The 20,922-nt window shown below is 32.0% G+C and overlaps 1 protein-coding gene across 2 annotated transcripts; it reads left to right on the plus strand.

Annotated features, from left to right (window-relative positions):
• Positions 1 to 7,224: 7,224 nt before the first annotated feature.
• LOC143062934 (kelch-like protein 24) lies at positions 7,225 to 18,953 on the plus strand. 2 transcript variants are annotated; one of them, XM_076234778.1, is made up of 2 exons: positions 7,225 to 7,248; positions 16,985 to 18,953. In XM_076234778.1, exon 2 carries the CDS (start codon positions 17,031 to 17,033, stop codon positions 18,822 to 18,824), a length of 1,794 nt encoding a protein of 597 aa, XP_076090893.1. In that variant the 5' UTR covers positions 7,225 to 7,248; positions 16,985 to 17,030; the 3' UTR covers positions 18,825 to 18,953. The 2 variants fall into 2 exon arrangements, with proteins under 2 accessions (XP_076090893.1, XP_076090892.1); XM_076234777.1 differs by lacking the exon at positions 7,225 to 7,248 and adding an exon at positions 10,955 to 10,996.
• The last annotated feature ends 1,969 nt before the right edge of the window (positions 18,954 to 20,922 follow it).

Here is a 20,922-nt window from a genome sequence, read left to right on the forward strand (position 1 = left end):
TCACGTGCTGCTTGAGCAGAAGATGACTCGAGAGCGAACGGTGATTGGTTAATCTTTGGGAAAACTATGAAGAGGGATGTGTCCACTGGATATTTTTTTAATCTGAGCTCTTAGAGGTATTGACAGATAATTAGCGTTTATTCATTTTTAAATATTTTTATGCAATAATTTTACTATATTACATGATTATTGACAAATAAACTACTTAATGTATTTAATATTTGAGCAAATAATAGATGACGGCTTAATCCTTCGACTTCTATGTGTTGTATTCGTTTTTATAAAAAGGATTATCCCTCATTGCGGATCAGCTTATTTGGTTAACTTTCTGTTGTAACACATATTTTTTGGAGTATTTGTTGCCTAGCATGGACGTACATTAGAACATAAAAGATGCATGCCGCGTTGTGTTTTTTATGTGTCTTTTTTTTTTTTAATCAATCACTTTTCACTACCGACTCGTGTGCCTATGGTGGTGTCTTCAACCTATGCCAACATTTGATAAAAATATATTCAACCTATGCCTACAAACAAAATACAATAGGTGTTGTCATAACAATTATTAATTAATTAAAGGTAAAATACAGTCAGTATATTTTCGGCAATGGACATTTGAGCGCATTGACAGGACATTTGAGCGAAAAAAAAAGGACGTTTGAGCGCCAAAGTATAGGACATTTGAGCGCCTAAATTTTAGGACATTTGAGCGAAAATAAGAATAAGCGTAGGACATTTGAGCGAAAACAAGTCTTGGATAGAGAATTGTCTTATTGGCAATCATACCACATTTTCTTACGAATATAGTTCATTAAATGAGGAGTTTACCAACAAAAAGTTTAAAACATATTTTAATTGTAAAAAACAAAGCACTAAAAACAAAGCACAGTCATAAAACAGGAGTTTACCAACAAAAAGATTAAAACATCTTTTAATTGTAAACAAAGCACTAAAAACAAAGCACTGTCATAAAACATAAAACTCGGCAACGGCATTATTTACAAGTCTGTTCGGGCTTGGAACTTATATCCCAGGCTTCTGACATAAAAATCCCTCGTAATTTCCTGCTGGCAGTATTTCGAATGCAAATCCCGGAGATTCTGTTCCTTCTCCTTTTCTGTTCGGCTCTGCGGTGCATCAATGTTCAAACTCCGAATTTTTCACAGATTCATCTGTTATATAAGTATCAGTCAGGTAATCTGCAAATTCTATACAAGGCTTGTCGTTAGGTACAACGGCCATAAAATCTTCTACGAAACAGTCGGCTACTTCGTCTGGAGCTAAAAAGGCTATCCCAAAAATCCCTTTAAGCCATTTACTAATGTCTGAATCAAGCTCTTTGTATTGTTGACTAAGTCCAACTTTCTGGATTTTTCGCCACCAGGCTTGGCCTAAGTGAAACCTACAGCATTTGATCTCTATAGACGGGAAAAAATCCTTCATAACTTTCATTACCCGTTCTTCAAAATCGACGTGTACTGCTTTCGGTTGAAGTGTGTGACCTTGATCGGAACATAGCTTGACAATTGAGGAAAAGCAATTCACGTAAATTTCACTTAATAGATATATATATAAGAATTTTAGAACAAAGAAAATTTGCATAGCCAATGAATTATAGTAGAATTGATTGGTAAATAGAGATCAACTTAGGATTTCACTTACATAAACCAGCCAGAACCGGTCGAATTACTCGGGTGTGAAATAAAATAAAAAATATTTATAACTAAATCTTACTTTTTTTTCTTACTTTTAAAAAAAAATCTTAATTCGTGTAAAATTATCATGGAAAATTTCGCTCAAATGTCCTGTCTGAAAACTCAGGTAAGGTTAATATCCCGGCGCTCAAATGTCCTATGAAGTCGGCGCTCAAATGACCCTATGTGCTTTTTTCTTTTTCGCTCAAATGTCCTATGCCCTATATTTTAGCATTAAATATTACTCTTCATAATTAGTTAAAAATTCAAAACAAAATTAAAGTAATATGCAAAATGGAAATATCAAAAAAATTCTAAAAAACAAAAATTGTAAAATAAAACCCTTGATACTAGAAAAATTGAGTTGAACTAAATATTATTATAAAAATTATAAAAAAATAGACTAAATTTCTAAAATTTAACATTTAAAAAAAAGAGAAAAAAGCTATTTCATTTGTGCAAATTTTTAATTTTTGTTCATTATTTTGTTGTATTTGATATGAAGCATACTTCAACAAAATATACAAATATAACATACTTCAACAGTAACTTTTTTTAAATTAAAGTAATTTTTAAATATAAAATTTAAAATAAATTAGAAAAAATATGATTTTTTGGTTCAACTTTCCAGTGGGACAGTTCACCATTTATTTACTTTGTTTTAGTTTTAAAAAATTCAAGTTCTCCGTGTTTGTTTTTATTCATTATATTGAGTTGTGAGATTTATGGTTAAATTTTGTGTCTCTAATTTTAAACTCCATCATCCAAATTGATAATTAGATAATAATAAGATAATTTGCAAAATTAATATATATAAAATGAGTAATTTTTATAAACAAACTCTCGTGGAGTCATTACTTTGTGACCAACATTAAAAGATGTCCAAATTAAGGACCACTTTGTAAAACCCGCTAAAGACTAGAATATGCCGTTAAACCATCCTAAGACATGTCTTACTCCTTATAGTTTTGTGAAACTGGTCCTAGAGACCCAAGGATAAAGTTGAACATGACACCAGTTGATTGTGCAGATGCAGCATCATATCTTATAGTGTGACTATTGAGACAATCATATTAGTGAAATTTGTCTTATTCTCTATGTGTTGGAATTAATAGTGAACATTTAAAAGAGATATTTTACATGAGTCAGTCTTTATGAAATACACGAACTAATTCCTTTGTGAAATAGAGATCCTCATCATACCTAATTACCTACATTTTCACGAATACTTGTGAAAAATTGTATATTGAGTATTCCATAACGCTAGATTTAAACTGGTTGTAGATTGGTTAGCCCCTAATTAATTTATGTTTTTATAACACTTAATCTGTAACAAATTATTCAACCTATGCCAACATTTTTTCACACAATTTTATACCTAAATTTCAAAATGTTGGCATAGGTTGAATGAACCCCTATGGTTTAGTCAATTAGAATTCATAACATAATTAATAATTGTTAAAATTTGATGATCTACTTTATTCATTTTAACCAAACGTTGAGTTTCGTGAAAGTTTGGGAAATGATTTTAAAATACGATTATCCTACAAAAAAAACTTTTTACGATAACATCTAAATAACATTTCTTTAATATTTTCATTTAAAATATTATTCAGAAGGTCCAATGAAGATTTTTTTCTAATAAAGATATGCTTTTATACGTTTAAAAAAAGTTTCTCAATAAAAATAATAAAAGGCATGCGAATTAAAAAAAAAAAACAACAAAAAAAAAGCATTTTATTGGTTAACTAGAAAAATATTAACAAAAGTGAACTGGACGTATACTTTTTGTTGTTTTAATTACTAACTCATCTAAAAAAGGTAATGTTATGATTTAGTCTGTAAACGAAAGGGGTATATCTAATACACTAGAGTATTTATTTCATCAGAATAGGACATCCGTTGTTCGACCTGTTAGTCAAATGCATTTTGTTAAATATACTTTTTCACTTTTTTTTGTCTTTTGGATAATGTTGTTTGTGCTGTTTTTGGACATCTCTACCAAAACATTTGTTTAACATGCACACGTATAAAATTGCGGTTGTTATCCAACGCAATCATAGGTTTGAACGTTGTTTTCAATTTAAACTTTTATATTTTTCGTTTTGGCTTGTTTCATATTTTTCGTATGGGCTTGTTTTATATTTTTCTTTTGAGCTTGTTTTATATTTTCCTTCGGGTTTATATGACCTGTTCATCGTAATTCGACTCTTTAAAATCCAAGAGTCTATTCTACATTGAGGTAAATTATATGGCCTTCAAAATACCTTTATCACTGAAGAGACATTACCGGTAATTGTCGAAATCCGGTTATCGTGTACAAATTTTGCACCTCATGTTTGTGGTCTACCATGTTTTCCACAAGTTTATTGTTTTATTGTTCGGTATTAAATTAATATTAAGATCCATTTTGTTTAATACATCTGCCGATCAATTTATTTGGCAATCGCCGATTGCAATCAGCAGGGTTTAAGAACATCTATGTTCGACCTGTTAGTCAAATGCGTTTGTTCAAATATACTTTTTCACTTTATCGGTCTTTTGGAAATTTTGTTAGTGCTGTTTTTTAGACCCTTCTACTAAGACATTTGTTTTACATGCACCCGTATAATAATTGCGGGTTTTATCATACGCAATCATAGGTTTGAACATTGTTTTCAATTTAGATTTGTATAAATAAATATATGTATATAGTCAAAGTGAAGCCCAGGTGGTCGTGTGGTCTAGCGGGACGGCTACAGTGCAGGCGATTTGGTGTCACGATATCTCAGTAGTATGGGTTCGAATCCCGGCGAGGAAAGAACAAAAAAAATTGCGAAAGCAAATTTACAGATCTAACATTGTTGGGTTGATGTTTAGACGATATCACAGTAGCATGGGTTCGAAGCACCGGCGAGGCAAAAACCAAAAATTTGCGAAAGCAAATTTACAGATCTAACATTGTTGGGTTGATGTTTAGACGAGTTGCATATACATTATGTACACAGCCATGTATCACCATCCTTGATGGCGATCTGATGGATACATCTGTTGTAGGGTTGTCACTGACTCCGACGTATATATATATTTGAAAACTACGTTCAAACCTATGATTGCGTTGGACAAAAACCGCAAATTTTATACGTGTGCATGTAAAACAAATTTCGTTGTAGAAGGGTCTAAATACAGCACAAACAGCATTTTCCAAAAGACCAAAAAAGTGAAGAAGTATATTTTATACAAAACGCATGTGACTAACAGGTCGAACAACTGATGTTCTTTAACCCTGCTGACTGCCATTGGCGATTGCCAAATAAAATTGATCACAAGATGTAACAAAATTGATCTTGATATAAATTTAATACTAAACAGAAAACAATTAACTTGTGGCCACGATGTTATGCCACAAACATAAGGTGTTAATATTTTTTTGTACACCAGATCCGGATTTCGACATTAAATGTCTCTTCAGTGATGTTAGGGATCGAAACGGTATTTGGAAGGCCATGGATAAAATGTACCCTCATTTTTAGATAGACTCTTGAATTTTAAGAGTCAATATAGGATGAACGGATCATATAAACCGGAGGGAAAATATGATACAAGCCCAAACGAAAAAATATAAACGAGTCTAAATTGAAAACTACGTTCAAACCTATGTTTGCGTTGGATAAAAACCGCAATTTTTATACGTGTGCATGTAAAACAAATTTCGTTGTAGAAGGGTATATATATATAATCTTTATGTTCCGGACCATGCGAGTATTTGCATCGCACGCGAATGGTCATGACCATATGGGTATACTCATATGGTCCGACCTTACGCGTATGGTCGAACCATATGCGCATATACTCGTATGGTTATCAAAGGACCTTCGTTTTATAGTTAAAGATTAGTAGTGTTTCTCAAATAAATCTTTTTTTTTTAATTTTTGCTACTGTAACATTTATCGTTTTAATTAGGCAATTGATTAAAAAACAGTTATGCAAAAACTAAGGCTATATCCATCCAAGGTTGCTATCATAGCCCGTATTGTCATGTAGATATTTTGCTTTTTTTGTCAGTCTCGTAATTTTTTACTAATCCTAAGAGTGGAAGTTTTTTTTTGGATTCCAAATTTTTAATGTTCCAGTTTTCCTGAACAAATATTATTGTCAAAAATCAATAGCTGACCACTTAATTCCTAACACTAGTCTAGAAAGCTTATAATCAAAACTTTTCAGACAAGCTTTGGTCAAATAAATTCTAATTGATTCGTTTGTTGTTGCCGGCTTGTTAAAAGATTATGGTCACACTTTTCATAAAAATTGTAACATGACAAGTCCCACTCGAATCATCAGATATGTGTCTGGATCAAAGAATATTTGTCAAAATTAGCTTCGTTAATTCACAATATAGAAATGCACTCCTGAATCAAAGGTTCCAAAGTTTGTATAATTTTGTCGATTGAAAGTCGACAATTTAGCTGAGTTACAAAAATGGTGGTTTCTTTGAAGATGAAAAAAATAGGATTTGTTTTTTTAACTGCATGCTACATACAATTACTTACATTATATATATATATTGGTCGTTTGGACGTTGTACTTTATGTCTATTTTCAAACACAAATTTGCATGTTTGTTCTTTGGTTTTTAATAGAAATTTATCGCATTGGGAATCATACCACATCTCCTGATTTTATATTCCCAAAGAACTTAAACCAGTTTTGGATCCGGGGGGTGGGTTGTAGTGGGCATTCGACACTTTTCGTTGCCAATTTGTTTTTATAATATTATTTGTTATGATTTATATGAATTTTTTGAATGAAATCGTCCACAATTTTATATCTAATCCGTTTTTTGAATAACGCCCCTGCACCACATGCAAGTATACCCTTTAGTGGAAATTTCGAGTGCACATAATTTACACGTACGATTTTTCTTGCCTCATTCTAAGTATTAAATTAATTGTACTATATTAACAGAGACATATAATGTATTATATGTCTCTGATATTAATTAAGCGATTAATGCTTTCGGCGGCCGTAGCAAAGAAGCCTATGAACACCAAGACCTACGGATCATATAGCTGTCCTCGTTTACGTGCAGAAACGGATTTTCGTTTTTCAATAAATCGCTATACTATTTTAACTATGACGGAATTACAATTAGACATTTTTTGACTGCAGATAAAATGCCTCAAACTATCTCTTGGTCATGGATATGAGTGTTTTACTCCTTTTATTCAGTCACGTTGTGTCGCGGGAAGGATGCGAAACTAAAGCAATGGTGGTACTTCAGAACATGTTATAATCAAGACAATCTAGAAATAAAACCAAATAGAAAAATATCAACCTTTCTTTTCAACTGTACATCGACCTAGAAAATGAGGATGAAAAGATAAATTAGTCACCTAAAGGATATTTTCATTCGAGTGTTATCATGATGAACAATCGTCTATATTTTCCTTTTTCTTAATTTCATTTCCTTCGTACACTGAACGAAACCAGTTTTAAAATGTATAATAATAAATATATTTTGAAGTGTTCATTTTAAGTTCATTTCCTCATGATAATATTGGAGAGAATACAGTTTTATGGTAATTATTTTTCTCACTTTTTCGAATATCGATAGAGGCATATATTGTTTTTGCGTTCAGTCTTAAACTTGTATAAAAATCAACAAAGCGTAAAACACTATTCATAAGTTATCTCCTATGTTAAACATTGAATATTTTTGTATAAAAGAAGATGTGGTATGATTGCCAATTATAGACAACTCTTCACAAGAAACCAATTGACACAGACATTAACAAATGCAGGAAGCCGTACGGCCTTCAACAATGAGCAAAGCCCATATCGCAGTTAGATGATTGCTACAATAAGGGATCTTGAGTATTATGTGTATTTGTTTAGGTAAAAAAAATGTCTTAAATTATCCGACATAAGATTTATTTCCTGTATTGGACTGTTTCACTAGCTTACATTTTCTCATCTCACAATATTATTTTGCTGTAGTGTAAACATTTGATATACGGTTTACCGAGGCTCTTTCAATGTATTTGATTCATCTTGCAAATTGTATTTAATTTATAAAATTAACAATTGTAGCTTAAAGAAATTCAATTGATTATGCATGTGTTTCTACAAAGCCATAAAATATTATCACCGAATGCGAGTAACACGATTGATGCCACTATAGGAGCTGGAACTGTTAACCTTTCCAAAGACCTTGATTTGATTTTGCATTTGTTTTCAATGTTCGTTTTGAGGTATTTTCAACGTCTGTTGTTCCTAATCACCCGTTATAACAGCACAATCTGGTGAAACTGGGACTGCTGACACTTTCGTAATCACTGGCGTTCATTCATATGCATGTTTTATTTTACTCAATCTTAAGTTTTCTTCGTAGTACATTGTGGAATATTCTTTCGACTTTTCGTCGGTATTTTCGAGTTTTTGGATTTTCTTCGACTTATGTACCATCTTTTCCTAACGCTGTTCAAAGCTGTTGTCTGCGTTGTAATCCCTTCATTTCTGATCCACTCACAAGTTATTGTTAGTGGCTTGAATCTTCTACATCTATCAAATGTTTAGCTCCCGCTTATAGTGCCTCCTATTAAAAAATGTCTCATAATTGCCAGGCGATTGTTGCTTATACTTTTATTTGATTGGTTAATAAGTATTCTGCGATGATTGCAAATACATTTAATAAATACGTTTCTTGGACATCTACACGTAAAAAAGACTATCAGAAACATAAATTGACAAACAAGGGTATACTAGCATAACACAATAGCAACTCTTTGTAGGAAGTTTATAAGGGCAAAAGTTCACAAGGCAGTTACAAATAAATCAGATGTTAGACACCACCGGACCATCATTGACATATATTATATACAACTGGTACAGAGATATAATAGCACAATAGAATAGGTGGTAAATAATGTTTAAGTGTTCATACAGTCACCTGATTGAATAAATCAATAACATTTGATCACCATAATAGAAAAATAAGTGCGACGAACAGCAAGTCTCATTTATCATTTAAGTTATAGTAACCCCAAACAATACACCTGCTGTATATAGTTTTGAACATTCCATCGATGTTATACAATGTAAAATTAGCCTAATAAACATGTTTTATCATATATAAGAATTTTTAAAAGGTAATTAAAAACATGCTATTATTACTGCACAGTTCGCATGAGGGTTTGCCCTGTCTCACTTCATGTAGATATTTGTGTCGGATAAAGCAAGATTTATTTCTATTTTGAACAATATGAGTATTAAAAAGTATATGTTGCAAAAATTCGTACCAAGATACTTGTGTGCAGTCTTTTTCTTTCATGAAATTAAGACCTGGTTCTTGTATTCGGGCTTTTCCGTTTTCCTTTTTTTTTTTAATTGATTACTAAACCTTGTTATATAAATACTATGTGCTACTGTATATGTGCTGATATTAGACATTTGTTTTAATCTATCTTGCTTAGCTTTTATTCTGCATGTGCTATCTATGTATTAATATATATATGTGATGTCTGTATGTTTGTGTTGTATGTGTATCTGATGTTATTACATGTATGTTTTGTTTATTAATATCAGTCGGTTAAAGAGCGCTTAAGAGCTCATGTTCTTTGTTATTATGTATATATATGCAACCCGACTTTAAATAAAGATTACTTTACTTTACTTTACTTTACTTTACTTGAAGTCCAATAAAAACTTGTCAGAAGCCTACTGTATATCGCTATCTTGTATTGTACAGTAGCAGTACACAATCGGTCTAGTTCTTTAACTAAATACGCAAATTTTGAGACATACTCCAATTTATGTTATATGAATGTTTATTTGTAAAAAAAAGAAAATAAGTGATTTATTGCCTAATCTATAATGTTTAAATAAATACCAAATATTTGGGTTTTAAAAATTATTTTTTCAACTTAACTATTTAAGGGGAGAACAATCTATGCAAATTTTGGCAATTTTGCAAGACTTCTAGCTTGAAAAAATAAAACGATGACCCATAGTTTTTATTAAATATAGTTATATTGTTTATTATTTTGTATGTTACAAACTTAATGTTTAAAGTTTACATGGCAATAAATATTTGAATTAAATATATCTGAAAAAAGCATGGTCACATCTACATATTTGGCAAAGTTTAATAAAATTCTATCTGAGGAAATCTATACCGATGATTCACCTGAACTCTACTGACTATTCAATTTCACGTTTTATCAATCATGCCTGTGGTCGAAAGTTTACAGTTATTCTGTTCCCCTATAAAAGCAGGAAGGATAAGCTTTTTTTGGAAAATACTTAATCCGATTTAACATTGCATGTTAAAAAAAAACATTAATGTCGTGGCCTTCTATATCTGATATCGGGTATTAGTTTTTATCATTGTTGGAAGGCCGTACGGTTGCCTATAATTACTAAATATCCACTTCATTTAAACTTTAGTGGACATTTGTCTAATTGGCAATTACTTTATTTACAGACCAGTATGGAGGATGTCACATGCAATAACATGTCAATGAAATGTCGAATATACCAAAATTATCTAGATAATATACAAGTATAGTCTTTTTTATGTTGAAACGAGGATATATCAACAAGAAATAATTAAGTTATTGTAAGAGAAAAATCAGTCTAGGTAAACATGTGTCCGGGCAGACACATATATTGCTAGTATGAAATGATAACAGGGGCTTTTACAACATTGGATGTTTTGCATCATTCAAATATTTCATATTTTTATAATTTAGTTATTTTCAGAAGAATTCGATTTTAAAATAATAAAAATTGCACTAAATAATCATGAAAAAACGCCATATCCAATATTTTCTAGAAAAGAAAGTAGCTGGAAATGTATTTGATTTATTTTACTACGAAAATGTATCCTGGGACTTATTATTCAAGTAAAAGTTTGGTATGAGCTTGATTACTTAGGAAAAAAGTCTGCCAGGTGTACAAATTTGACTGTCACATAATCTCTTTTGATATTGGAACTGTTATCGAACTTTGCTCATGGAATGAAAAAAAATGTAATAATATATATTTTTTGTTCACTGTTTTCTTAATTTTTTATTTATATATATAACAGCTGTAGATGAGCCACGATGATGTTTCCAATCAATCAATAATTATTATACACCTTATTTATGAACAAGCATATTTTTTATAAATATCGATTGGAATGTAATAGATCGCACCGTTAATAATCGATTTTATGCACCTTTGAACCTCTGGTTTAAATATATGTATTATTTTCCAAATTATTGTTTTGAGTTATCTACCTTTGGGCACAATCCATCTTACTTCCTTGTACACAACACTATTATGGTAATATTAATTTTATAAATTGTTCATGTTATACTTGAAAATTAATGTTATGCAAGCTTAACAAGCATGTAACAGTCTTTTGAAGTTAGAATCCACATAATGTCACTGCACTGCGAGTGTTATTTTATATTAAGTAATCATTGTTTTGTGTAATTTGTAAATCACAGGTAAGTATAACAATTAGTTTTGTTTCAACTTGAATATGCATGGATCAAAGATCGTAGATAAAATGTTCAAGATGATATTGTCGTGTTTTCATTATTAAGATTATGCTTGAGATCTTTTTTGACGACACAATATTGAGCTATATTTGTTCCGCAAATTAACAAAATTGGTAAGTAAATATAAATGTAAATTCAGGGGAGATAAATCTGGCATGGCACTTCCAAGAACTCGTTGTTTGTACAAACAAATTAAAAATAACTAGGTTATCTTGAAGAAAATTCAGTTAATTTTAGAAGAGTTTGTGTTACTTTTTCTAACACATGTTCATTTTCTTGCAATAAAACTATTTCTAACAGAAAAAAATATCACAAAAGGAGAAAATAAGATAATGTTATATTATTAAAACATCCTATTTTGTTCTAGACCAACACACTAAGATTGATTTTACGGGCTAATCACAGGTAACAGACATAAATGTGTCAACTACCGGACACGTTATTTTGATTCCTAGTCCACCATACTGGGAGTTTTTGCTCTAACTTCAAAATGCAATGCGCTAAATGGAGAAGCACGACGATGCGAACATGCTACCATGAGACTGAGCCATGAGACCACTGGCACTGACGTGTTTTTTTACGTCAATAAGTCAATACCGAGTTCTAAAAGTTTGACTCGAAAAAGATGTGCATTACTGTATAACCATTTTGTTTTGCTTAAGAAAGATAAGCTTTCAGTACAGCCAAAACAGCCTATTAGAATAGAAAGATCGCCCATTATAGTATTAAATAATGAATTTGGACTTGTGCATGTATATGTTTAAAAGTTTAAGTTTTATGGGGGTCTCTTGATGCAATGTTCACATGATTATTTGCAGGACAAACAAATCTAAATTAAATCGTCACAATTTATATATTTTTTTAATTTTCTCTTGTATAGATCTTGTGGCATTATGGTTCTTTACTTGTGTTAAAATAAAATGTAATGTATTGCTTTTGAATAAATTGTTGGTTATTTTCCACTTTTTTCTCAGTATTGCTTCTCCATTGTCTGTTTCTGCTTTTACTTCTTTAAATTTAGTTTTCAATATTGTGTCTTGATGTCATCCAAGACTAAATCACGTCAAATTATTATATGCTAGTGTGAAGCTTTACAATTAATTGATTGTCTGTTGTCATTCCCCAGTCGCCGATATTATAAGCAAATCAAGGAAAGTCGTCAACAATTTATCGAATTCAATCATTCCAACCACGCCCTTTTTGTACTATACAAGGATTTCTGGAATTTGCTTTCAAGGTTTATATAAGTCTGCTATACCGTGTGATGCGTTTTCAGATTCGTCACTCGACAACTTCCTGTTAACCGAACAATTTTACACATGATAACCAAGTTGAAAATTTTCGTCACATTTTTCTCAGGAATTCCAATACAAGGATTTCTGAAATTTGGTTTCAGGATTTATACAAGAAGTCAGCTATACCTTGTGATGCTTTTTCAGATTCATCACTCATCAACTTCCTGTTTACAGAACACTTGCATATTTTAACACTAAAAATTATCCACTTGCGGCGGGGGTTTCATCAGTGAGCAGTAGCTCACAGTTTCACTTGTTAAGCATATTTTTGCTTTTCACCGTTTGTTTTAAACTGTTTTAAAAGTATTTTCCGGTTAAAAGCGGATCCCGAGTTAAACAGTTAAATACTGATGAATCCTTCAGGTTTCACATGATGTCTAACAAAATAATGTAGGCAAATCTAGACATATTTTTGTTTACTGTTAATGTGCAAAGTTTATCGAGATTAAAAAAAGGATAGTTACTTTCAAGTATTCTAAATTTATGTATGTCATAAATGTCATTGATTACATTATTGATTCTGGACAACTAAAATGGGGATAATATTTTCGTAAATATATATATTATTTTTTTTAATTGTTTATTGTGGAATGCTTGTATTAATATAACAAGCTACAGCAAAAATTATAACATTCCGACGAAATGGGCTCTGTCTTACGGCAAATTCACTTTTACACAAATTAGTTTATGTATCAATTTATCGAATTCAATCATTCCAACCACGCCCTTTTTGTATCTACAATATGTTAAATACAGGAAAGACAAGTTAATTTTATTTTTTATATACAAATTTCCATTCATTTATAATGTTTTTTCTTGGTTTTGGAAGAATGTTTAAAGGGGGACTATCGATATTGATCAGACCAAAACTATTACGTGTATAAACGGGGTTGTTTGATTAACTTCCTGTTTTAAACTGAATGCTAAATTTGGATCATTGATTTAGGATAACATTTCCGATTTCAAAAAAAAATAGGAAATTGAAATGAAATGAAATAATGTACAGAAATATTAAACTAAAATCATCTTCACATATATATATATATATTAAGTATTTGAAAATTCATTATTAAACTTATTAAAGAAATGACGAGGTTATAAACCTAAAAAGACAACAATTATAGACAAAGCTGAACAATGAATCAGAGCATTGTATGCAAGGATTTATTCCTTAATTTAGAATAATTTCAAATAAAGTCCATCAGCAGAGCAATAGACCCAGTGGTAGTATAATATTAACGGTAACAATATATCCGCCCGGGGTGTTTGTTAAGTTATGTTCAAGGTCAAAATATTTAAAATTGGGGGAAAAAATGAGGAGCTTATAAACCTAAAAGAACAAATTGTATAGGCAAAGCTGGGCATGAATTAGAGCTCTGCATGATAACTTTTTCAAGCGATACCCAATTGTGACTCGTTATAAAACTTATAAATATCGGCAGCTGTTCCTCCGACAAGATTTCATGATATCAAATAGTAGACCATGACAGCATGAGTTAAAGTTAACATTTGTATGCAGACTGCCGTGGGCATTTTATTTATCCTGCTCTAATCGGAAGACGATCACAATTACCGTCAAATATACTTTCTTCAAGGTTGTTTCAATGTAATTTGATACAATTTAGTAAAAAAATCTTGACTAACTAGGGATAAAATGGCAAAAGTTAAGCCTCCTGACATTTTTGAAATATCTGTCAAGTTAGATTTTGTATGGTCTAAATAAAGTTTAGCGATCAACTTTGATTCATATCCGTAAATGGAAATATCCCGTTATAATTTTCGCACATCTGAAATAAATAAATACTATGGTACATTCAGCATTCATTTAGTCGAAGACATGCGGTCAATCTGATGATCCCGACTTTGGAAACAGTAACGTGTTTTTATACGACCGCAAAATTTGAAAAATTTTTCGTCGTATATTGCTATCACGTTGGCGTCGGCGTCGTCGTCGTCGTCGTCGTCCGGCGTCCGAATACTTTTAGTTTTCGCACTCTAACTTTAGTAAAAGTGAATGGAAATCTATGAAATTTTAACACAAGGTTTATGACCACAAAAGGAAGGTTGGTATTGATTTTGGGAGTTTTGGTCCCAACATTTTAGGAATTAGGGGCCAAAAAGGGCCCAAATAAGCATTTTCTTGGTTTTCGCACTATAACTTTAGTTTAAGTAAATAGAAATCTATGAAATTTTGACACAAGGTTTATGACCACAAAAGGAAGATTGGGATTGATTTTGGGGGTTTTGGTTCCAACAGTTTAGGAATTAAGGGCCAAAAAAGGGCCCAAATAAGCATTATTCTTGGTTTTCGCACAATAACTTTAGTATAAGTAAATAGAAATCAATGAAATTTTAGCACAAGGTTTATGACCACAAAAGGAAGGTTGGGATTGATTTTTGGAGTTGAGGTCACAACAGTTTATGAATTAGGGGCCAAAAAGGGGCCCTATTAAGCATTATTTTTGGTTTTTGCACCATAACTTTAGTATAAGTAAATAGAAATCTATGAAATTTAAACACAAGGTTTATGACCATAAAAGGAAGGTTGGGTTTGTTTTTGGGAGTTTTGGTCCTAACAGTTTAGGAATAAGGGGCCCAAAGGGTCCAAAATTGAACTTTGTGTGATTTCATCAAAAATTGAATAATTGGGGTTCTTTGATATGCCGAATCTAACTATGTATGTAGATTCTTAATTTTTGGTCCCGTTTTCAAATTGGTCTACATTAAGGTCCAAAGGGTCCAAAATTAAACTTAGTTTGATTTTAACAAAAATTGAATCCTTGGGGTTCTTTGATATGCTGAATTTAAAAATGTACTTAGATTTTTAATTATTGGCCTAGTTTTCAAGTTGGTCCAAATGGGGGTCCAAAATTAAACTTTGTTTGATTTCTTCAAAAATTGAATAAATGGGTTCTTTGATATGCCAAATCTAACTGTGTATGTAGATTCTTAATTTTTGGTCCAGTTTTCAAATTGGTCTACATTAAGGTCCAAAGGGTCCAAATTAAACTAAGTTTGATTTTAACAAAAATTAAATTCTTGGGCTTATTTGATATGCTTTATCTAAATATGTACTTTGATTTTTGATTATGGGCCTAGTTTTCAAGTTGGTCCAAATCAGGATTCCATATCAAGTATTGTGCAATAGCAAGAAATTTTCAATTGCACAGTATTGCACAATAGCAAGAAATATCTAATTGCACAATATTGTGCAATAGCAATTAATTTTCAATTGGAGTTATCTTTCTTTGTATAGAATAGTAGTTGATAATATATGTTGGAAATTTGCCAGACATGACTATGATGTCATTTTCTATTTTTATTTGCCAATAACTTTATGTAAATAACTTCATTGGAAATTTGCCAATATAAAATGTTGCTGATGAAGCTTTTTTTCCTTATCTTATCTAAAATGTTTTAGATAATGTATGTTGGAAATTTGCCAGACATGACTATGATGTCATTTTCTATTTTTATTTGCCAATAACTTTATGTAAATAACTTCATTGGAAATTTGCCAATATAAAATGTTGCTGATGAAGCTTTTTTTCCTTATCTTATCTAAAATGTTTTAGATAATGTATGTTGGAAATTTGCCAGACATGACTATGATGTCATTTTCTATTTTTATTTGCCAATAACTTTATGTAAATAACTTCATTGGAAATTTGCCAATATAAAATGTTGCTGATGAAGTTTTTTTTATTGTTTTATACAATAAACAATGTATATTCACTTTTACTACCAACCAATCTTTACCATTCAGTGATAACAAGCACTTTATTTTACATTTTAATATTTTATGATGTATTTAAAAGAGTAGTTATTGTTGCAAACTCCATTAGAAATTTGAATTGATATCAGTTTTGGAAAAAGGGAAACGGGGATGTGAAAAAGGGGGGGGGGGTTAAATTTTTCTCATTTCAGATTTCATAAATAAAAAGAAAATTTCTTCAAACATTTTTTTGAGAGGATTAATATTCAACAGCATAGTGAATTGCTCAAAGGCAAAAAAAAACTTTTAAGTTCATTAGACCACATTCATTCTGTGTCAGAAACCTATGCTGTGTCAACTATTTAATTTTAGATTTAAATAAGAAGAAATCTTTAATTGATTTGTAAAATCTTGACATTTGTTTTGTGTAAAAAAAACCCATGTAATGTCAAAAATTTGATCACAATCCAAATTCAGAGCTGTATCACGCTTGAATGTTTTGTCCATACTTGCCCCAACTGTTCAGGGTTCGACCTCTGCGGTCGTATAAAGCTGCGCCCTGCGGAGCACCTGGTTTGTATTGGGTTTTGAGTTGTTTGTTTTAATATGATTTTTGTTAGAATCCTATACATTTTATATACTGCATGCCTTTAATCATTTACAAAATAATTCGCTATTGGTTCATCCTTTGCACCTTTTGGGGGCTACGTTCTCTTTTATTTATTTTTAAAAATATCGTCTGCTTTTATTTTTACAGATTTTTTTTGGATTAGTTTGAATTGTATTCAAATAGCTTCAACACAATGGCCGAGGGAGATGACAAGACGGACAAAAAGAAAAACAGTTTTTCGTCAACTCTTCGAAATTTGGCCGACATGGGTTTAAGTGGCGAAATGGCCGATCTTGAAGTAATTGTGGAAGGCAAATCTTTTCCATGTCATAGGTTAATTCTATCAGCAGTTTCCCCACATTTTCGAGCAATGTTCAATTCAGGAATGGTCGAAGCTCAGAAGGGTCGACTAGAGTTACCTGACATAACAAAGGAAGTTTTTGAGATCATGCGAACATTTATTTATACTGGAAATGTCGAAGTGGACAAAATCACAGAAGACAACATCGTTGACCTTCTTCAGGCGTCTGCGCTTTATGAATTACAAGATATGCAAGACGAGTGTGAAAAAGTTCTTGGAAAAGAAATCGGCAATGATAATTGTTTGCCTTTATTTAAAATGTCACGCATGTACAATTGTAAGTTATTATTTGACAAGTGCAGACCGTTTATTATGGAAGGCTTTAATGGTTTGTGGAAAGCTGACGAATTTACTACCCTTCACATAGAAGATCTTGAAAGTATTGTCCGCGATGACGAATTAGTACCAGTTGATGAGGAACAAATTTGTGAAGCTATCCTTATGTGGATAAAAAAGGACCCACAGGAAAGAAAGCAATTTATCAGTCGATTGTTTCGACATGTTCGTTTTATCAATATAAGTCCGGAGTATTTAATCAAAGAGTTATATAGCGAAGATCTTTTAACGAAAGACCCCGAGTGCAAAAGATTTCTGGATGAGGCTCGAGATTTTCATTTGCTTCCGGCAAGACAGCACGAGTATACAACCGAAAGATTTCACCTTCGGGACAGTGATGATTACGAGGAGGTGATTTTAATTTTAACAGAATTCGACATGGAACGTTCAGGGTCATTTTATCAAGATGGAAAATGTCTGTGGGCTTTTAGCTTACAACAGAGTCGATGGTTCACATTATCACCCGTTCCACATCCACTAAACCCAGGATTACATGTTGGTATGGTATCGTACAGAACAGATGTATTCATTACAGGTGGTAATGAAACGAAAACCTCGAAAAACATTATAAGATACGATTCCGAAAAGAACGAGTTTACGCCAATTCCAGAGGCAGTGTTGAAAAAGGGTCGATTTAACCATATGATGGTTGCGGTCCGAGAATCTTTATTTGTCATGGGGGGTAAAATCGAAAAGGCAAGGAAGGATGGCACATATCAAGTTGTTCCGACTATTGAAGAGCTACCAGTTCATGGAAAAAGGTGGCGGGTAATTGGGGAACTGAAAACAGCAGTACATTCCGCAAGCACAGTTGTTGTTGGTGAAAAGGTTTTTGTTTTTGGTGGAATACTAGAAGACGGATCTAACCATAATCGTGTGCAAGTTTTTAATGTCCGTCTTCGTGAAACTGAAAATGTTTGCGATATTGACAAAAGTATGACTCAACCATTTAAAGTCATCCACTTCAATGGAAAGGTTGTTATATTCACGGCTAAAGGGGAAATGCACGATTTTGATCCGTGTGGTATGAAATTCAAATTGATGAAACAAATAAAATCGACGTATCTACCAATAGCAGCTGTTTCACATTATAGAGGGTGCATCATGCTTCTAACCGGGAAACCCGACAACCCGAATTGTTATAATAAAATGTACAGGTTGGACGTTAGTGTAAACCCATATAGATTGGATCTTATCACGCCTAAGTCAAGCATCAAGCCAAAGCCAATTCATTCGTGTCAGAGGGGGAGAGTAAACAAACAATTCATGTACCATACTTATTTTCAATAAGCGGAAACGTGTATTTGTGTGTGAAACAGTGATTTTTTTTATAGACAAAAACATGATTTTAGTAAAAGATTGTTTATAATATATTGTTTTTCACAGTTAAACTGTAACTATTAAAGTTTGTAAATACAATTTTTTTTTAGTAAAGCTTTGATTTTTTAAGTTTCAGCTGTATAAAGTTCCATCAGTAAAATCCCCTATCAAGGTCTGAACATGTAAGTAAATGTGATATCTATGTCATGTCTTGATACACAACGTATAACCAGGGGTATAGAAATAATATCAACATTGATCACCATGGAATAACCGTTTCACACATGATATCGGATATGTTCCTTGTGTCGTAAATACAATCTACTTCCCTTTTCACTACGAATGTGACCTACCGAGTTAGACTATGTACTTCTTACTGTGCTGGCGAAATCCCTGGTTACTAACTGCTCACCAGCATTTCGACAAATAGTGTCTTCTGCTCCAGGACAAAAATATTGGAATATCTAAGATATAATACAAATGTAACGTGTGACCGCATTTCGGATTCAATAGATTGGATTGCGAGAGGCTGTATGCTTAGCACAACAACGCATGCGTTATTGTTAACCTTTAATTTGCGAAGACTTTAATTACTTTAACGGCAATACAATTCGAATATACATGTTCATGTTTAAGATCGTTTAAGATTACAGACATTGTAACACCTAGACAATTAATTGATGAAACAAAAAAAGGCCTTTGGAGACTATCTACTCGATGAAAGACTCCGATTGCTGTGTGTTCATTGGTAGTGGACAACAGAACAAAATAACTTTCAATGAATGAACATAGGGAACACATATATTTTAATGAAGAACTAGATATTGAAAAGAGCTCCCCCCCTTTTTTTCTGCTCTGTCATATGCATGAGTATAGTTTCACATATTTCATATTTGACAAACAGTGATGTTGGCATACAACTTGAAATTGTAACACTGTCTATAAGACACAAATGATGCCCCCGCCTGATCATAGGAAATTATAGATTTAACACTATATATGTATGAAGATGTAATAGTAGGAGGAAATAGCCGGACAAACCATGCATGATCTTTATATGCAGCTAGTTAAAATCCAACTACCCGTCATTTTCAGAATATTTGAAGAAACAAAATCAAAAGAAGAAAACGCAAAATTATATAGAAACCGGTCTACAGCAATTAACATTACAGTCAAACCTGGGTAAACCGGACCGTGAATAAACAAAATTCCTCTCTATTCCGGTCAAAAATTAAGGTCTCAATATTTTTACATGTAGAAACAAATGAAGCCAAAATGATTTTTGACGGCTGTAGGAAAATAAGGGAGGAAGGAAACAATTCGATACGCGTTGAAGACCAGCGGAAAGGAAATAATCAGCGGAACATCTGAACAGTATAAAAATAATGAATACATCAAACTATAAAGAACTCTTGTTGGAAATTAAAAATCCTGAAACGAACCAAATATAAACAGCATGCAGTAACTGTCATTTCCTAGATTTAGGTATTTCAGTTTCACACGGGAAACTACACACACAAAAATTACGACAGAATGTACGTCGTATTCCGTCGTCTGTCATCGTCTGTCTAATACTATTTCAAAAATCATCGCCTCTGAAACTACTGGGCCAAATTCCTTAAAACTTTTTACTAAATGAATCCTTAGGGTTTTATAAATTATTTCCGAAGATTTGATCCCTCGATAAACATGGCCGCCATGGCTAAAAAAAGAACATAGGGGTCAAATGCAGTTTTTGGCTTTTTGGCTTATATCACACAATTTGTTCATCAAGTTTGCTAACATTTAAAAATATTCTCCTCTGAAACTGTTGTGCCTAAACCTTCTTAAGTTTAAATGAATGTTCCTTTGGGAATCTAGTTTTTTAATTATATCCGATTTTTGTATCCATCAACAAACGTTGCCGCCATGGCTAAAAATAGAACATAGGGGTCAAATACAGTTTTTGGCTTATATCTTAGAAACTAAAGCATTTAGAGCAAATATGACATGGGTTTTTGATGTTTAAAAGCTCAAGATCTATCGGCCCTAAAATTTTCAGACAAACCAAACAACCCATTAGTGCTAC

Source organism: Mytilus galloprovincialis, chromosome 2 (assembly GCF_965363235.1).
Source record: "Mytilus galloprovincialis chromosome 2, xbMytGall1.hap1.1, whole genome shotgun sequence".
Taxonomy (NCBI): Eukaryota; Metazoa; Mollusca; class Bivalvia; order Mytilida; family Mytilidae; genus Mytilus; species Mytilus galloprovincialis.

Coding starts and splice junctions, on each gene's coding strand:
- LOC143062934 (XM_076234778.1), top strand. CDS start 17,031: ATGGCCGAGGGAGATGACAAGACGGACAAAAAGAAAAACAGTTTTTCG.